Source organism: Petromyzon marinus, chromosome 24 (genome assembly GCF_048934315.1).
Source record: "Petromyzon marinus isolate PM22_M1 ecotype Great Lakes invasive population chromosome 24, UKy_Petmar_22M1.pri1.0, whole genome shotgun sequence".
Taxonomy (NCBI): domain Eukaryota; kingdom Metazoa; phylum Chordata; class Hyperoartia; order Petromyzontiformes; family Petromyzontidae; genus Petromyzon; species Petromyzon marinus.
The window spans coordinates 9,765,865-9,785,455 of record NC_133690.1 but is presented as its reverse complement, the minus strand read 5'-3'; the positions used below and the strand labels follow the sequence as shown (position 1 = coordinate 9,785,455).

Below are 19,591 nucleotides of genomic sequence, written 5' to 3'. Positions count from 1 at the left end.
TTTTTGTTATTTCACTTTTCATGTTCACAGTGCGTCTCGGTCCTTGATGTGCGACGTGAACAGGTATTGCTGGGCTTTTTTGAACAAAGTGCAAGTGGCATTTAAGGTCAACAGCATTTTCATTTGACAGGCGTATATGCAACACTTGGACCAGTTTCCTACTCTGCTCATCGGCAAGCCATGGTTGGTTCCACAATTTTTGATTTGTGAAGGTACAGCCAAGAGCCAGCATGAATACATTCAAGCCTTTGACTCATTGAATGAGCAATGGGGTAGCAGTCGCCTCTGTTTTTGTCCACTAGACAGTGGTGGGAATTCTGCGTTCCCATGGTAGGAGTCTACCATAGGTTGACCACTGTTGGCTTCCCCCCAGAGGGATGATAGGGAATACATTTTACCATACAGAAATGTGTAACTTGCACCGTATATACTGTGTATTAAAATGAAATTCCAAATTACTCTAATTTTAACAAGGTTAGGATTTTATCATCGTTATTCTAACTGTTCCACCTGAATTTACTTTTATCATGTCAATAAATATTTTTGTGTGATGGGAAGTCAGATTATAATGAATATTGCATACACATGACATTATTTAGTATTTCATTGTGTATACTAATAATGACAAATGACCTTATAAAATAAACAATGCTTTAAAATAGGCCAAGTAATTCTCAACTTTTTGACGTGCCCTCGTACATGTGTATCCGTTTGTACAGACCCCCCACAGCATTAGCACACATCAGGTGCAGGATTGATTCCCTTATTTAAGTATATCGTATGTATAAACCACATCTACTGTCACTTAAGTTTTAATATTAACATGCATTTTATATTACAGGAGCTTTTACCTGAGCAACAGTGCACCTGCAAATCTGCCCTTTTAACATGTGGGACATTTTTAGGGCCATTAAAACGATGAAAAGCTGAAATTCATGGCTGCAATCTCTTATGTTCAGTCCACACACCAAAGGTGTCTGGGAGCGAGTTCGTGCCTCGTGAATTTCCCATTTTAAAATGTCACCGGTTTGCATGCTGGTGATTTACTCTCACTGAATGTGCACTTGCAAACTGAGCAGTTCTTGTCAGCTTTCTGCGATGTCACTATACTGCATTATAAAATGCTAAAAAGACTCCTGACTCTTAAGAGGTGTATTGAAAGGCTTCGGGTGTCGGTGCTGAGCTGGCACCATTGTGATCCTGGTTTCAAATCCAAGCAGCCACTCGCGATCAAAACGGGTTCTTTTTTGTAGTCGGTTAATGGTTTCAACTAATAAGCTGCACAAAAACCGCCATTTAAAATTTACAATAAAGGTGTTACTTCCCATAATTCCAGTTCTAAGAATGCAAAAAAAATATAAATTTGATTACCCATACCACGTATGTTTCTCATCAGGGTACATGGGAAGTGCAGTACCCTTTGTGTGCTTCAAATAGGTTGCTTGAATCGATCTCACATTTCCTTCCACGGACCATTCTTTAATAGAGGGTGATACGTTCCTCTGCGATATATCCTCAGGGATGCATCATTTAAGGACTTAATGCCGAGAGCACATTTTATAGTTAAATAAATCCCTGACTCCCTAATTGCATTCGGAGTTTTTGTACGATCTCAACAACTTGTGTTTACCAAAAAGAAACTTATCCAGTGTTGTAGACGGTCTGGAAAAGTGCTCTTGTCACTCCTTACAGTTGGCACAAGATATGATTAAGTGCTTGATACAGTATACAGCATCACCCTTGCTGGTCACCTTAATTCCCATACGAATTAGTAAATCAATTTAGGCAAATGTTACCTCCAGTAGATCCTGATCAAGTCCGGGTAACAGTTGCCACTGGTGTCTTTATGTCATTGCGAATAGTTGAACCGATATAGTTGGCCAGAGTACAAGAGCACAACTCGCCACCACATTGCTTCCCACACTTTCATGCATCCAAGCACAGCCATGCACATGGTGGGCACACATACAGACATGATTTGCATACTTTTTGTTGAGGTCTTATCATTTATGATTTTCTATTGTAAATTATATCCAGGTATACATTTGTGCATTACACAATTATTTTAACTGCACACTAGGTTTATCTCGTATCTATGCACATTGCATGTTTTGTTAAATGTAACTGCTGCTTTCATATTTAGTAGCATGGGTGTTGGTCATAATTCATATTACAGTAATTTCCATGATTGTTATGTCAATTCATTGTCGACTTGACTGAATTGAGATTTAGTTTGACTATAACCTCCATATACCTTATATGAAAACAGCATTTTAAAAAATTCTGCAATTTTATTTATCAGTTGAAAAAGAGGTTTTAGCAGTTTGTCGAATACTATTCCATATGCTTATTGTTTCCCCGACGTGTCTTTTTCAACGAGGCACTAATTGGCAAATAAATCCTATATAGTAGTGTTGCAGCCCTGCTTGTGGAGGCACTTATGGCCAATTTCACTTCAATGGGGGAAAAAAAAAATTAGCAAGCAAGTCAAATGCACAACAGTGAGTGATGGAGTCAAATAGACGTCGCTTTGCGCCCACGAGTTTTTCTGCACATTGTTATGTACTGTGTAAAGTAACGCAATGCAATTCGAGCCTCATGGAAGGGTCTTTCATAGTTTGGTGACTTGGAGGCAAGGGTTGGTGGATCATGATGAAACCTTCAAGCCAGTTGGGTTGAAGGTAACCAGGAGATGGTAGTACACAAAGTAGATTCCTGACCAACCTGTTGAGATTTTTGAGTTATTCCCCTCATATTCCTGTGTTTTTGCCAGGTTCTCTGGTTTCTACAACCACAACTCTAATAATAAAGTGGCCAAGTGTCATAATTCAGGAACCTTGAGCTAATGTGTTTAGACGCTCATTCAGGTTTAGTTTAATACATAAAGGACATTATTTGGGCAGTCATTTTTAAACAATTGAGCTTGGCTGCTTTTAAATCTGGCTCCTTAACGAAACTGAAAGACATTACTTCGAATAATTTAAGTCTGCAGGAAACGCTTTATAAAAATCCATACACGCTGGCTAGCAGCCCACTTTCTGTACTACCATCTCCTGGCCTGAAATTTGCAAACTACACAGATGTTGATGCACAACCCACAAAGGCACACTTGCAGATGGCAGCAATATGAACCAATGCAACGTGTTTGAATAAGGAACTAATGTGCCTCACTCTTTGCAGTCTCTCGGTCACCGGCCCCAGGAGTAGCTCTCCCATCGCAATGGAAACTGGCCCTGACACCACCGACCACACGAACAAGCACGCGGCCTCGCAGACGGCCGGTGAGTTTGACCATGGCCGCTGTGGATAGGAGCCCAAGAACACAGCCATCTTGTAGCTCAAATTACAGGACCCTGGAGAGACTGGGTTTCAGTCCCACAGCTTCAGCACACGGAGCCAGATTTTGGCCACTCTTATGAAGCAGTCTGGAGATATGGTGCCTTCTACACAGGTCGTTTGGTCGAAGAGGTCGCAACCTTTAACATTTATAAATTCTGTTGGTCTTCACACTTTTGGCTTTGTCCGAATCATCGCCATGCTCGAATGAGCAATGGGAAGGCACTCGTCTCTACTCGACCAGTGGTTGAAATTCAGATTTCTATTTTTTAGACAGTCTTTTCATAGGATGACCATTTGTTAGCCTATATATTAAAATGACTGTTTCTTGCTATACACAACATTGAATTGTTTGGAATTTTTTTTGAAAACTGTCCATGGTTTATTGTACCGAGCACTGCACATCCCCCATTGTCATTCAGTCATGTAATGTCATTCAGTCCGACAGTGTCAGTCTGTTATTCACTTTGGCTAGTGTCATTCACTGCTATTGGCCGAAACATTCAAGTGTCAGGGTGACGTCACTAACAAAAGAAACTTGTTTTGGTTTATGACGGGGGGCTGAAAGCCATTCTCCTGAAATAGCTCGGAGATTCAGGCCACTGATCCCGAAAAGGAGTCCTCTTATCGCCACAGTGATGAGGTTATGACAACAGGCAAATGGAGTGAACCTTTATTGTTGGTTCCAGGCCACTGTCAGGACAGGAGGGGAGACTTGTACCAATACATGGTAACTCTAGTGATGTAATTTTTGGTTCATTGCTGATGTCAGAGCAGAATAGTGACTGCTCAAAGATAGCAGAACACAATTGCAACTCGCGTTTCAAATTCCCCCTTGTCATTGACGCAGCAAGGCGAGTCTCCTTATGGTTTCTCTTAAAATTTTACTTATTTTGACAATTTTCTCGTTTATCACAATGCATTTTAACCCTTAAAATGCTTTCATGGTCTGTGCCATTGGTGCAAATCAGATGGTACTTTGGATGTCGAATTTTCACCAAGCTAAATTACAGCCTGGAAGGTAGGAGACCACTGAACTGGTACCACTGAACCTGAGTTTTAATCTGAGCAGCCAACTGTGCTTAAACTCAAGTTTTAACGATTTCATAGACTCTGCCTGGCCACCAAAAACTGCACAATACGAATAAATAAATTTGGATGGTAAATTTGAGCTCCGAAAAAATATAGTTTTAACTCTCATACAGCATCTGATAGGGAGCGCGTGGGAAAAGTTTGATAAAAAGGCCGCTTAAGTCTGTGGGAGACATACTATCAAAAATATCTTCCAGATGTTCTCACGGCTTTGTGATATTTCCAAATGGATTCATTCTTAAATTACATGATTCTTAGGTTACATGAGAAAAATACAATAAAAAAGGCACGGCGGGGGGAGGTGTCTGAATGGAAGTTGTTACATTGGGAGAACCAGCATTGTTAAAGCACTATGTTGAGCATGGTGGCTACATTGGGCACCTCATATTAGAACTTTGGAGACACGGGTTGGTGAATTGCATACATTTGTGAGAGTCTGAAACTTGTTGGGCTGCACGGTGACCAGAAAATGGCGTGTTTGATTGTTCTGTGTCTTATAGTTATTTTCCCATATCCATTAACACTCCATGAAAGGCAATAGGCCAAAAATCAAAATGCAGTTTCCTTCTAAAATAAAACCCATGAGGCTGGAAAAATGTCTTTGTATTATTTTTTAGGGCATCAGTTGGTAAGCTGTTTTTTTTCATTTATGGCATGCCAGCACTCCATGTATTACTCAGCATCATTAAATTTGTGCCACTTCACATCATGAAGGGCGCTCGGTGACGGGCGGTTTCTCTTTGTCTTATACTGCCAGTCAAATGGTATTCATAACATGAAGCAATCCCATTCATGGCCGTGGAATATGCAGCAGATAACGATTTTGAGGGGAGGCCCAGTCAAACCACCTACCCCCTATGGCTTGCAACTGAGGCTCTTGCCATCCTAGATATGAGTTAAACATTTACATTTTTGACACGTCTAGAGCCTCAAGCAAGCAAGGAACTATATTTTGTCTTATCTATGCTCTTTGTGTGTCTGGTTTCTGTGTCCGCACGAACGTTTGTAAAGTTTAAAAGTAACTATCCGTGTGGTGTAATAAAATATTAGTTTTTTTATGCCATTACCCACGTGGCCCCTACACTTTTGCGTAGACTCTGTAAATGCAGACGTGTTGCTTGGTCTTGGGCGTCGATCGCGATGTGGATAATTGTGTCGACTGCAGTAATCTATCCAGTTTTGGCAAATGGTCAAGAAGACGTTTGCTATTAAATTGCAAGCGTGAAAAGTCACGCACATGGCCTCGCAAATTTATTTTGATGCTACGGAATCAGCAGGTCGTTGGGGTCAAGTCTTCTGAAGACCCCCCCCCTCCTCCGATGCATTGCTTTTCCTGCCAAAAAGGGTCGCGTCATACGAGGGCTCTTCTGCTGAAGCGGTTTGTGCAAGCAAATGTGACGCTGTACATGGGGGCACGATGTACAGCATTGCTCTGGTTGCTTTTAGTTGATCCCCAGTAACGAGCACTGCAGCTAACAGCATGGATCGCGGTGAGGGTTAGCACCGCGATCCATGCTGCCAAATACGGAAGTGCTCGCGATTGCGATATGGCCTGTTGACTGCCTGCATTCTAAGCACGCACCAAGCATGTGCAGCAGCGAGCGTGCGCGATAATTTATCCCCGATCACAGGCTGTGCTTTAATTGCGCAGCGACTCGGTCGCAATGTTTTAGCCAGAGTGGCATTTGATTTTGTCAGGGTTGCTCCGTATCGACTGCTCACGGCGGTGACGGTATTGTCCAGGAGCGGGCTTCAATCGGTGGTGCAGCCAGTGGCTCTGGACAGGTTTCGGATGAGCTTAGGGCACGAAGCGGGCAGGAGCTGATGAGCAGCGAGTGATCACTTCGCTGTGCGTGAAGCAACAGATGAAACTGACGCGGCCATACCAATAGACAACAGCTATAGGGAGGTACTTGTCAGCAACCCTGGTCGGCCATCCAGGGACCAGGACCTTTTCCCTGTGGCCGCTTATTTTTGGGAAGAGGCGGACAAGGGCATGGAGCTAATGCAAGCCTGGTCGGGGACGCTGCCACAGAAACCATGCGGATCAAATTGTCCTCATCAGTGTGACAGGGGAATTCTTCCCTTGGCAGCCCAGGAGGCCCCAATGGTCCCAACCAGACAGCTGAGGTGTTTCCACATTACCTGCACACTACTTGGGAAGTGTCAGCCTCAGAAGATGAAAATATTTCCGGAACTAGTCTGACCTTGCGTCGACCAGGAATACCACCCCCCCCCCCTCTGCTGTCGTTGGTCTGATGCTACAACATTCCCTGCACAGCTGAACAAGCATCAGCTATGTGCCTTCATGCAGGAGGCTGTGATAGAGGAGCTGAGCAGAGTCAAGTCAACAAACCTAACAGGCAACATAACTCATTATTGGCTGAGTCATCGTCAGGTGAGACAAACTAAGAAATGGATGTTTCAACAAAAGACCTCCAGCGTTAGCTGAGACGCAGGACCAGGCGCAAGCTCAAGCTTTGTGAACCGGAGAAACCTCAGCCGACTGAGGCAGAGCCATTCTTCACCAGTTATCTACTGTGAAGAAATACAACGCTTCCGCTTCCAGAGTTTCTGAAGAAACGGTTCCGCCGGAAGTGGATGAAGCCAGCAGGGGCCCCACGCAGCCTCAAGGCTCGTTACGCACTGGATGAAAGGGGGTCGCTAAAACTTTCCCTCTGATCCCTAAAGGAGGAAAGCTCTCAGGCCCTGCCAGATGCAATGAACAGGGCTCTAGATGAGGAATTGAAGATACGTCATCATGCCCCAGCTTCTGCCATATGCAGCGCTACGTACGTGGCGTTCGTAGCCAAATTCATCATCGAGTTGTTGAAGACTCCAAGCCCAATGAAGGATCAGGAGTTCTACCAGACCTACCTCCAGGATGCGACCATGTTTTCCCTCAACGCAGGAGATGTGCTGAACAGTGCCTCCAAGGTGTACTGGCTGCTGTCGTAGTGGGCCGCAGGGTGATCTAGCCTCAAGGACTGAAGTTGACCGCCAGCTGTTTGAAGGGGAGATCCTCTTTATCAATGACTGTCGGAACGACTTAAGGTGAACGATGCAAATAAGTCCTTTCGTCCACCATTGGGCCTTTGGACGTTGGACCTGGTATTACAGCAGGGAGCCCGGCTCCAAACCAACCTACAAGTCCCACTGTACCAGAAGCAAGGCAAAGGACACGCTGAAATGGCCACAGTTCTGAGCTGATTTAGCCACTTTAGGGCACAAGTGTCAGCACTACTAATGATTCCAAGGAGAGCAGCTGGTCCCCCCCCTGTCTCCTGCATGCATAGGGAGCCATCTAACCATATTTACGCAGGTGTGGGCTCGCACGACAAGGGACACATGTCCGAGCGGTCATGGAGCAGGGCTACAAACTGGGCTTCCAGGTTCATGTTTCAGTGGATTCAAACCTTTTTCTCCGTTGGAGAATCCAGAGCTCGCTCAGGAAATTTCAAGACCTTTCGGTATCCAAGTCATTCAATACATGGCTTCAAACTAACAAGGGCTGGGGTTTTTTCTCCGGATTTTTCACGGTCAGAAAAACGCTCAGGGGGCCTTAGGCCAATCCTGAATCCTGATGTGCTATCAGGAATACCCTGCAATAGGGTGATGGGATGACTTTGGTAGACCTGCAAGATGCCCACCTGCACGTTCCTTTTCACCCATATTGCTTCCAGTACCTGTGATTTGATGCCCTCAGGCAACACTGAGAAGCGAGCGCTGCCGTTCTGCCTGGCTGGTGTTCAAGGTTGTCGTGGCTTTGGTGGTGACGACGAGAGGGGTATTCTCAGTTACCCCTATCTGGATGACCTGATAAGAATATCACGTCCTAAACTCCAGCAGGACACCGATGCTGTCCTTAGACTGCTCAAGGACCATGGTTGGGTGATGAACCCAGCCTAGTTTTCCCTTCAATGCAGCGACTATCACCTCAGTAACGACATCTGTAAGGATCAGGGTCAGATGTGGCTTCCGGACAAAAAAGCATTGCTCATCAGCCAGCAGGCTCGAGAGCTGAAAGCCAGTCCGGTGACCAGGGCAAGGAACATCCTAGTCATTTTAGAGCACATGCCCAGGGCACCATATCTGTGGTAGAGGCCAAGACTATACATGAAGCCACTTCTGGGATGTACTGTGGCAATGGGACCCATTTTTGTCAGTGTCAAACTTCTCCTTTCTACCATATGCTCTCTACTCCCTCTCCACATGGCCTTTGTTGTGTCCGTGGAAAAAGTAAATACGTTATTTGTGTCCCCCTACCGCTGGGGGTGCTTTGCTATCAGTAGTGACGGTTATGGGTAGCGGTGGGGAAGTATGATCATGGCTGCTTTATCTGCAGCTTGTTCCGTGGCCCAAAGGGAACTGCTGAATGTTATGAATAACATTGGATTGGTGGCAAACAGTATGGACTAGAAAAAAACACAAAATAGTTTTTACCAAGGTATAAAAACACGTTTTTTGTGGTCAGTGATTGGTGTTGGTAGTGTGCAGAGTTTTACGTTCCGCTGAAGTTGTGTGTGTGCTTGTGGTTTATTAATACAGGGTCATATACACACGATGTTGATAGTGCTTATTCATGATAGCAATAACCGGTATAGCGTAGGGCAGATACATCAACAACACAGACCTTGCATTTGTAAGGCACCTCTAATACTGCCAATGCAGTTCCACTTGTAAGTCCACCTTGATATGCGGCCACCATCAAACTATCACCATCCACAACAGTAGGCCTCCAAAAAGAGGCACACAGTGATATTTGTTCATTGTCAGCCACTTCACACCCTGACGCTTGCTGCTGGTCATTCCAGACCTACCACCGGTGGTGAAGCAGCAGCAGAAGCCCGAAGGTGGCAGCAGTAGCAGCAGCAGTTTGCACACAGCACGGGCTGTTGCACCAGGCGTGCCTTCGGACGATGACAACAGCTCATCAGGAGGCTCGGACAGCGACGATCACGAGGAAGTGGCGGCGGCGGCGGCAGTCGGGGCGTCGCCGTCGTCCTCTTCTGCTCCCGGCGGAGCTGCCAGCAGTGCCGGCTCGCGGCCCGGGGGCTGCGTGGTCACGGAAACGATCACGACGGGCTCCGTGCAGGAGACCGTGTGCCTCACCATGGACGCGAAGAGCGAGACGGCGGTCTTCAAGAGGTAACTGCTCTGCGCGGAGAGCGACGGGCAGGGCGAGGGCTTCGCAAATGCAGAGTGTGGAACCTCCTTTTGCTTCGTGAGGCTTTCTTGTTGCCGTGTGAAAATTGGGTTGTGAGGGTTGAATCCTGATTGAGTGCCATCTTTTTGGGAAGTTTCCTGTGGGTTTTCCCCTTGCAGAGAGAATGATCCTGCTGCAGGAATGTGGAAATTATGCAACTGGCTTGCATAGGGCTGCCAATGGAAATGAGCATTCAACAGGGATACTTTGAAAACCTGTTATAAAAATCAAAGTGTGTGAAAGCCGATTATACACGAGGGGATATTGCTCAATATTCATGTGTATAGTTCAGCAGTCTACTCACTGAACTGCTACGTTATAGCTCAGCAGGATGGGGATCTCACACTTGTCCATGATCCACCAACCCTGCCCATAAAGTTCTAGATTACAGGTGTGTCCCACACAACAGCTCATGTCAGGTTTTTTTACTCTCACGTTATTCCATGTTGCTGTGATACCATGATATTTCACTAATGTTCCAACTAAATATGTATTGAATATATTAATGCATTGTTACTTGTTAGAACTTTTTTACGAGTTGTGGCTTTCAAATGCATAAAAAAATATATCACTTTGTCCAGATTATTACAATTCTAGTTGTGCCTACCGTGAAATGCTGGGTGACACATGAAGTCTAACATTGGGAGTTTAATTCTACTTATGGCGTCAGATCTTTAACGAACACCACTTTTTTAAGCATTCGCATGAAATAACACTTTAAAATGCACACTTGGCTAGGATGGAGAACTTTTCTTCCTCCAAAAGTCACAGTAAACCTTTAATTAAATTTCCGGTAAGGTTTTAAATCCACTGCATTAATCTTTACACTTCCTTACACTGACTTGATCCTTTTAAAATGCAGAGAGTAGCTGTGTATAGATTGTCATCCAAGGCCATTTATTTAAATATCATTTCCTTTTTAGGAATTTATGGAAAACAGATATTCTAAAATGCATCGATTTATAAAGTTAAACATTTAATTTCACAGGCGGATTGTGTTCATACCAGTGAAGGCAACTGCCGCTCATATAATAAAGCTAAACTGAGATAATGTATTTTGTTAAAATTGTACCATTCCATCCTCCAACTGTGGTAGTGACATTTTGTTGAAATTGTTTCTTTGGGCCATGACGACGTAGTGGTTGTGTTTCTTTATTTGTTGGTCGTGAACTTTGTGTTGATGTAGCATGGCTTCGCATTCTGTGAACCGACAACTCGATGAAAAATAATTAAAATAACGTGATTTAGATAACTCTACGTCAGAGTGAGAATTCCCACCGTCACAAGTAATAGTTTTACAAATGAGCACACGATTAAGTATTCACATGGACACGTTGAAGGGAAACAATAAAATAATAAAATTCTCACGACGTTTCGACTGTAACGCAAACAGTCATCATCAGGTGTGAAAAACCAACGGCAAGTCTACTCACTGAACTGTTTTTTTTCACACCTGATGATGGCTGTTTGCGTTACAGTCGAAACGTGAGAATTTTATTGTTTTATATATATTATTATTTTATTGCTTCCCTTCAACGTGACTTTACCGAAAGAACCAAGAATATGAATCACTGCAGTCACGAAAGCTTTAGATCAAAATTTATTCACATGGAGTTTACTTTCTGCCCATAGTGACACCACTGTATACTGTTTTAACAGCATCCTTACACAAGTATAGGCTGAAAATGTATGACTTGATTGCGTGAGAAGATTAAAATAGGTAAACTTTTTGGGCAACGGCCCTTCATAGTCGAGACAGCCAGAATATTTGTTTGGTTGACTTACAGCTGTACAGTTTTATAGTGTGGTGGCTTAAAAAAACTTTAAAATGAGGCTGTTAAAATTTAGACGTTGATGGACATTATTTTTTAGTATAAGAAACAAGGTAGTAAGCAAACTTTGAAATAATACATTATGAAGTGCATTTACGGAAATGGCAAATTTTTAATTTGCAAAACTGATGAAAAGTAGGTCAGAGTATTTTAAGAGCATCGGAATAACCACGTCCTCGCCTATTAACGTAATGAATACTTTACACAAGGGCTTCACTTTAACAAGAACTTAATCCACTGCTCGTTAAGACTCATGAAACAATTCTAGCAGTGTCCTTATGTCCAGAATTCTCTTTATGCCACCATTCAGGTTCATGCAAAAGGTGCGCGGACCTTTAAACCACCTTGCTTATGGACTGCTGCTGCTGCTGCACTTTTCTGCTGCCGCTGCTGTTTGCTGCAGTGGCAGCTGCTTTGGGCAGAGCGCCGAGTGACTCTGTGATCTCTTGTTGCACTTGTCTTCCCTTCCCACTGGCTTCTATGAGGTGCAGGATCTTTAGGTCAACATGTAGATGGTATGTAGATTTTGCTGCCTCTTAAAAAAAGAGTTCCTCACTGACCATTGAGCCATGCCATTTTTGGCACATGCACAGCGAAACCCTGCTTGTTTTTTTTCTTTGTTTTGATGTAGCTTTGGCTGTCCTCTTCTTTTCACCGTTCTGCTTTTTTGTAATTTTCGTTAATGATGATTTTTGTCACCATTGGCCCTCTGTTTCCCAGCATGTCTGTCTTAAGATATTTTTTGCCGCATCAAACATGTCTTTTCATTATTGGAAAGAAATCAAACGCTACATTTCTAACAGTTCTAGAGACATGCATCGGCTTCAATAAACATTTTGAGGCGCTTAAATAGTGCACTAAAAATACCACTACCTGAGCTGAGTGGATGGAGGTCATCAATTTGTCGTGGGTTTTTTTGGCCGTTGCATGTCAAATCAACCATTAACTATAAAATGTGACTTTGTTGCATACTTATGCTGAATTAGTATGGAAAGCAGTAATTTCTGGGATCAAACTAAGTGCAGCCCGATTACACTGTTCATTGACTAAATGTGGCTGGGAGTGCCAAGCAATTTATGCTGCATGTCTCAGGTTGGCTGGTTATAGAATGTGCTTTAAAAGCACTTATAATAGGCAAATCAAATATTGCAATGCAGCATTTGCTACAGTGATGCAATTGCGACTCATTCCGACCATGTTTTGCACACCTTTAGCTAATTTTGGTACATTTCTCCCAAGACTGGCCATAAGAACATGAAAATTATGATTCAGATACCCTCTTAGAATGATCCAATTGACCGAATACAACACAAAGTATGCAGATAGCATTATAGAGTGGCAACACACCGCTGAGCCTGTTTAGAAGCCATTAAATATACGTGGAGGTCATACAACAAGGTTACATACAACAACACCCAGGTGTCTGTAGTGTAACTGCAGAGTTACAATGTGCTTTCCATCTATCGGTTGCCTACGCCAATCACAGTGTAGCATGGAATAAGAGGGGACACCAGAAATCCTTTTACGTTTTCAAATCAGGGTTTTATAAGTGATGCATTTCAGTTTTACGTGCCGTGCGCATCTTTTTAAATAAAACTTAAAAGTTAAGATTTCCCCACGTTAATCTTGAAAGATAACATCCGCTAGGTTAAAGGGGGACGATTGAAACAGGCTTTATTTATTAAACAGGCATAAAGCATTAAGATTATTTGGCTGCTTTTAATTTCCACATGATAGGCCACTTGTTAAGCTTTCATTTGTGGCCAGGTCACTTATGAAAAAGAGCTATATAGTTCAGTGGTCCTTACCTTGTAAAAAGAAAAATAGATAGCTAGAACAGATAGGTGTTTAAAACAATCATTCTATATTGGACTTTCAAAGTTATTTATTTAAAATTGTCCATAATCACTCAGGCTCCAGGATCACATCTGTCACGGATAGGCGAGAGGTATTCTGTGTGGTTGATTAAACATGTAATGATCTTTTATTTATGCACGTACAGCGCACATGCGCTTGCATATTTTTTTGGCGAATGACTCCTGCTGCCAGCCGCCTGCCTCCGCTGCCACCTACATTTCATTCATTCATTTTCCCACTCGGAAGCTTTCAGCATGAGCGATAAGAGCAATGGCAAATAACTGTAAACGAAATTATACCATTTAAAACGAGGAAGGAAATGAAATGGTGTGGTCGTTACCTAGCGACTTTTGGGCGGTTGGATTGGGGGAGCAGTGCAATGCGGTGGTGTCTCACGGTGAGCGTTCCACGCAGATCCGTGTGTGTATGCGTGTACACCTGTGTTTTTCCCTCTTCTGTCCCGTCCCCCGCAGCAGTGACGCAGCGGATGTGGTGAGCTCGGATGACGTTCCCATCACCGAGATGTCCCTCAGTGGCTCCGAGTCCCCGCAAAGTCCAGTTGCGCAGCCCTCACGGACTACTGGCCCAGCGGACAGGTACGGCGTCCCTCACCCCAAACCGCGTGCACACCCAAATTTACCGTGATGATCATTGGTGACTGAGCTGAAACCATTAACTCAAGACATTTGAGAATCCAGTTTAGTCGTGGGCGGCTGGCTGTCTGGAGTCAAAACCCAGGACCTCATGAGTGCGTCTGAGACATCTGGCCACCTAGGCTTAGTGCGTCTGCTTTTGCTGTACACATTCAGGAGTTCCCCGGGCCATGAGGAGCCTGGCAAGGATCTGGCGATAGCGGTGCCCGTAGAGAATGGACCTCTGGAGGAAGTCCTGCCAGAAACCCTGCCGAGGTGATGCCGGTAGGCAGTGATGAAGGAGCCACCACACACATGCAACGTCAGTCTTAATTCATACAGGCATCGCAAAGTGATTCCTATATGAAGAAAAGAACATAAACATTAATGTATTTATATGCACTGACATAAACGGAGACATATCTGTCAACCGGCATGTTTCAAATAAGAATATATTTTAATATTATTTTCACAAAGGCCTTGCCACTTCTTGAGACTTTCAAGAGAACACTGCATTGGGATGTTTGGCCGATTCCTTATGAAGAAGTATTTTGCGGGGGGGAAAACTGGAGTACCCAAAGATAATACACGCATATGCGAGTAAAAATTATTCTTTCGTACGGATTTACAGCAGCAGAGTAAAGATGTAATTTTAGATTTGTTATCCACTCAATTGTCTGTTCAGACGCAGAGTGGATCCCGCCCGTTCTTCCTTTAAAGGAGTGAAGACAGCAGCTGTTTACAATGTGGTCGATCGTTTGACATCGGTGGCCGCACTCGCAGGCCGCCGAACCTTCGTTGCGCCGTTTGTGCATCGGGTGGCCGCATCGGCCATGCCCAGTCCTGATTCGGTTGATGGTCGACCATTGGCGGCGTGGAAGGTTGAAACCGGGAGGTTCGACGGTAGGGTCCTGTACGAGATGTTGATTTTTTTTATGTTGGCTGCAGACTCTCGCTTCTATCTCTCGCCTTCATTTTTATTTGTGGCGTGGAGTAAGGCTGCTCTGATCCAGAAGGGGTGGCGTGATTTTAGGCGAACAGACGGCACTGGGTTGATGTCTCGATGTATCGGGAGGTGCGGGAGAACACTCAGATGTGTGCACACACAGGTCATGAACCCATTTGCTGTGCCGCCGTTTCCTGGTGCTTGACTAGAGAAAAACTGCTTAAGACCTACCAGGCAGCGATTTTCGTAGATTCAGAAAATGCGGAGTGCAAAATGCGGAGTATATGTGCACGTTCCCGTCAGATCGTAAAGATGGACATGTATCAGTGGTCGCTAGCGGGAGTAACGTATCATCACTCCCGCTACACCAGCCAATCGGCTGGAATAATGATTTTTGTTACCAGTTTCCATGGATTGCTGCTACAGCACTTCCTCTTTTGAAGTAGAAGAGAGGAACTTGGGACTGATAAGGTGGACACCCTTTTTTATGTTTTGTGTGTCCATCTCTATAAAATTTAACTTAGCAATTAGTTGCAGCAGCAGTGGGAGATGCAAGAACAGAGGGTTGTGTGGCATGACAGCAGCGACATTGAACTCTCGTAGCATAGGCAAGCACTTCATCGCAACCACAACGGTACGTCACATAAAGTGCTTAAACATCCACAACCATACACAACAAATCAAACAGCCATACACAACAAACCGCTTCATAACAACCATAACCAACCATCACTAAAAGTGGGCCAACCCAACTACACACCAAACTATAATTGCTCCAACAAAACTGCAAACACACAGCAACGACCACAAATAACACAAATACAACGGCTCAAACACAACTACTAAATGGAGAACTCACCTTTAATGGAGCAGTTTCAGATTAATGGCAGATTTAAGGCCGGTCCCGACCACCCCTACATTCTCACGTAATTGTTTGCCATCTTGCATAAATCCCATGGGAAATCGTAATTGTATAAAATCATGGCCTACGCAATTTATAGAATTGCGTAAGCCGTTCAGTACTCGGGGCCCCTGCCCTCTTCACAGCTTAGGGGATTTGAAAGTCTTGCAGCTTATCCTAAAATCCGTGCGATCCATCAACCTTTCCTCCAAAGAGCTGGATTACAGATGTTCACTGTCATGCATGGTCAGGTAGTGTTTAATGCAAATGTTCAACTTAGTACCCGTATTTTGTGGTGCTATGATGTATATTATGTAAAGTTAAATTACTTATGTCGCATCCATTGATTCAGAAATATAACATTTGCTTTGGTGATACTGCATTGGTGGTAGTGGTGCACAAGCACAAATAACAAAAATGCAACAAATTTGTCATAGCACTGCTTTAAAATGGAAAAAAATATATAACTGGCGACAATATGGGCAATTGCCTTTCTTCATAGCACATATATGATATATGATCTGTGCTAGGAATAAGAGCTATTGCCTGAAATGTCCCCTATAAAAAAATATATAGTTGGAAAAGTTTTGGGAAAGTGCCCTTCTTTCTGGACCAGTGCAGTATTTATGAAATATACTCTATCAGTTTGCAGCGCCCGTGTTTTTTTAAATGCAAACTGTTGTGCTCTGTGCGGGTTTGTTTTTGGCAGGCCGGAGCCACTTGCTGCAGGTGAAGTCATGACAAGCGTCTCGTCAGCTTAGTGGTGAAGTGCGGCGCAAACCTTTGATTTCGTCGTGGCTGGGGGAAATCTCACACTCGTCGAGACTGGGGAAGTCTTATCAGAACAAGTCGCAAAAACAATAAAAAGTGTAAAGTTGTTCCCGGCGTACGTCTCGATATCCAGCCTAGGTCTTTTAGCGGTGCGCATTGAAAGCTCGGCTGTATTTTTACCATTGTCCCCTCCCAAATTCGTTCAGCCACTAAACCTCACAGAATATATTATTGAGTAAAAGAAGAGAGCAATATTATAATATAGCAGCCCTGTTATTGCGTTTTGCGTGTGCAAGGAAAGAATTCGGGGTGGGGGGGGGGATAGCAACCGATGTAAATTGACGTTTTAAGTTTAGAGTTGTGCAGATTTTTAATCGCAAACCTTAAGCGTTTTCAAAGGGTAACAGTAGACAAAAGGATAAACTTTCCCAGTGGAATGGCACATCACAGGACTAGCACATACGTTTTGACAGCAGGAACATATTTTTGTTTAAGTAAGGTAATATATGGCCTGTACTTTTTTGAAAGCAGCAAAGTTTTGCAAAAAATATACATTAAAAAAAATTAAAACGGCAACACAGAATGGTCATTCAGTCTTGGCAACGATCGTATTGTTTAATACATCGCTTTGGAATTAACTTTAGAAAGAAATGTGCAAATATATCTTGTACGTCTGAAACTAATATTATGAATGGACCATTTCAAATGATGTAATTAACTAAACATACCCTGACGTGAGACATTGGACGCGATAATAAATGATCATGGTTGTTTTGTCAAGTGGTTTGACGTTTCTAAATTAAAATGGACAGACCAAATTGATGGTGAAGCTACAAAGGAGGCTTCTGACGTGAGCGAGCTCCATTGCTGAACGTGCTGTCGACTACGCTTACTGTGTAACTGTTCCTGTGTTTGCATCTTGTACAAAATACAGCTGAATTAGCAGCCCGGAGGAGTAACGTTGTGGTTATCTTAATTTCTGCCAAACCATACCCTTCTCCACACCGCTTCCCCCTCCCCCCCACATTCCCCTAAGGCCCCATCTTTCCCAACATAAACTAAATCCTGGCCAGATTGTAGAATTGCAGTGTATACTTGGATATTTTGGAATTGCTTGTATTAAACCAATTGCCATAAATACAACTTGAGTGGCTGTTTAATAATAAGGCTGTCGGTGCCACTGTTGATGTTTTACCAAGTGTTTGATTAAACTTAACGCAAATGCTTCTATATGCACTCTCGATTATGTTCCGTGTGATTCAGGTAGCTTTGTATTATTATAAAGTCTTTTCTCTCCCCCCCCCACCCCCTTTCGTTGAATGCAATTACAAAAAATGCCCTTATTTTTTCCTCCCTTGTTGGATCTTCCCTTTCCCTCCCCTGTCCACATGACCTTTCCCTCTAAACAAAATTGTTGATAAAATAACCGTTGTGTACAGAGGTCACCGGCTACGTGCTCTTTTTATATAATTGAAGTACCGTGTGCTTTTGCGTGTGTGCATGGGCGTGCTTGCTAGTAAGGGTGACGATTATACCAACCTACATTGTATTGCATATTTTTCTATCCAATCACCTTTGTTTATTTTAGTGTTCACATGCAATCACGAAAGCCCATGATGAATTTTGATTTGACAATCTAAAAAAATCCAGCACCATGGTATCGTCGTTCCCTTTCACATAGGGGCAAGCAGCGTGGGTTCGGGTCATTGGAAAGCAGTGGCATGGGTGAAAAATGCCTCCAGCACTTGCAGACCAAGCTTTACAGCTATGCACCGTCAAATACTTTCTGAACCATGGTGCTCCTTGTCCCATTTTTATTACACAGGCTACATCAGGAGCTCATACAGAATCTTGAGGCAGATACAGGAGTGGTTATTTACCTTTGCCCTATGCCTTTTGATTAGAGATTGAAATATCAGCCGAAGCGTGGGCTTTCACATTTGACCACCACAAGTTCGTGCTTTTTTCATTCTTCCCCATGGTTCCAATTCTATCGGAATAATTTGACAACTTTTGGAATTTTTTTCAACATGTCGCATTTGTTAAAACATCCTGCAGAACAGCATTTTTTGTTATACGCTGTGTGAATTACATTTTCCCGTGTGCTCTGTAGTGCGATTGTCACATGGCAGTCATACCAATACTTTTTTTCTTCCAGAACGTGTATTCAAATCAAGTGCAAAACCAAATATGATGGTTATGTTGAGCAGTTATTAGTGACTGGGATGAGGACAAATTTGCTTGACAATCCAGTTTAATCACAGGTGGCTGCCCAGATTCAAATATAGTATCTCGGGGGTTTTCTCAATGCTGTCATCTGAGCCACCAGCCACCGATGCTGTTATTGTGATAACTTTAAACAAAAGTATAGTAGTGTTTGTATCAGAATGGTAGTTAAGATGACTTATGGTGATGACCCATGGTCTCAACTGGGCCCAAACACATTGTCCATTTCAGTTTAACGTGTTTACCCACAAGCAATGACTGCCATTTCGAAGACTGGCCGCAACGTTTTAAATGTTTGGTTCCACCGTAATCAGCCATGAACTAGGCACTGCTGGGTGAAGACCTTTCAAAGTCTTTGCCATCGCTCACTGGCGTGTGATGCAGCAATCCGTCTAGCGCAGTGGTTCTCAAAGTGTGGTTTCCGGGACACCCAATGGTCTGCGACGGTCCTAGTGGTCCACGGGGCTGCGAAGCTTCATGCTGGTTGATCCGGAAATAATGACGATGTTTATACCTTTTGCTTCGGACATTAATTCATATTTTACTTATTTCATTTAGTTAAACCAGCCTAAGATCGAATGTCCCTCCCAACAAAAACGTTATAGCTGTTTATGTTCCGGTAATATTGATAATTTAATATTAATCATTTAATATTACTGGCATGTAGAGGCAAGTGCTTTTTGTCACCAGGGCTGGGGGCTGGCTGGGTGGTCTGCTGAAATGTTTGCATCTGTTGAGTGGTCCGCGGGCCAGACGAGTTTTGAAAAAACACTGCTCCCGCGCTTACGAGCT

At 43.6% G+C, this 19,591-nt stretch overlaps 1 protein-coding gene across 13 annotated transcripts in view; it reads left to right on the top strand.

The window, feature by feature from the left end:
- Positions 1–18,014, top strand: part of LOC116945523 (serine/threonine-protein phosphatase 6 regulatory subunit 3-like) — a 61,970-nt gene extending 43,956 nt beyond the window's left edge. For 6 of the 13 annotated variants that reach the window (XM_032959876.2, XM_032959883.2, XM_032959877.2 and 3 more), the window contains exons 20-25: positions 3,181–3,281; positions 9,243–9,576; positions 11,952–11,981; positions 13,797–13,919; positions 14,133–14,231; positions 16,512–18,014. In XM_032959876.2, the coding sequence (XP_032815767.2) occupies positions 3,181–3,281; positions 9,243–9,576; positions 11,952–11,981; positions 13,797–13,919; positions 14,133–14,231; positions 16,512–16,563 (739 nt within the window). In that variant the 3' untranslated portion in view covers positions 16,564–18,014. Of the gene's footprint in view, positions 1–3,180; positions 3,282–9,242; positions 9,581–11,951; positions 11,982–13,796; positions 13,920–14,132; positions 14,241–16,511 lie in introns of those variants that run through there. The other 7 variants (XM_032959874.2, XM_032959873.2, XM_032959872.2 and 4 more) reach the window with 7 other exon arrangements.
- The last annotated feature ends 1,577 nt before the right edge of the window (positions 18,015–19,591 follow it).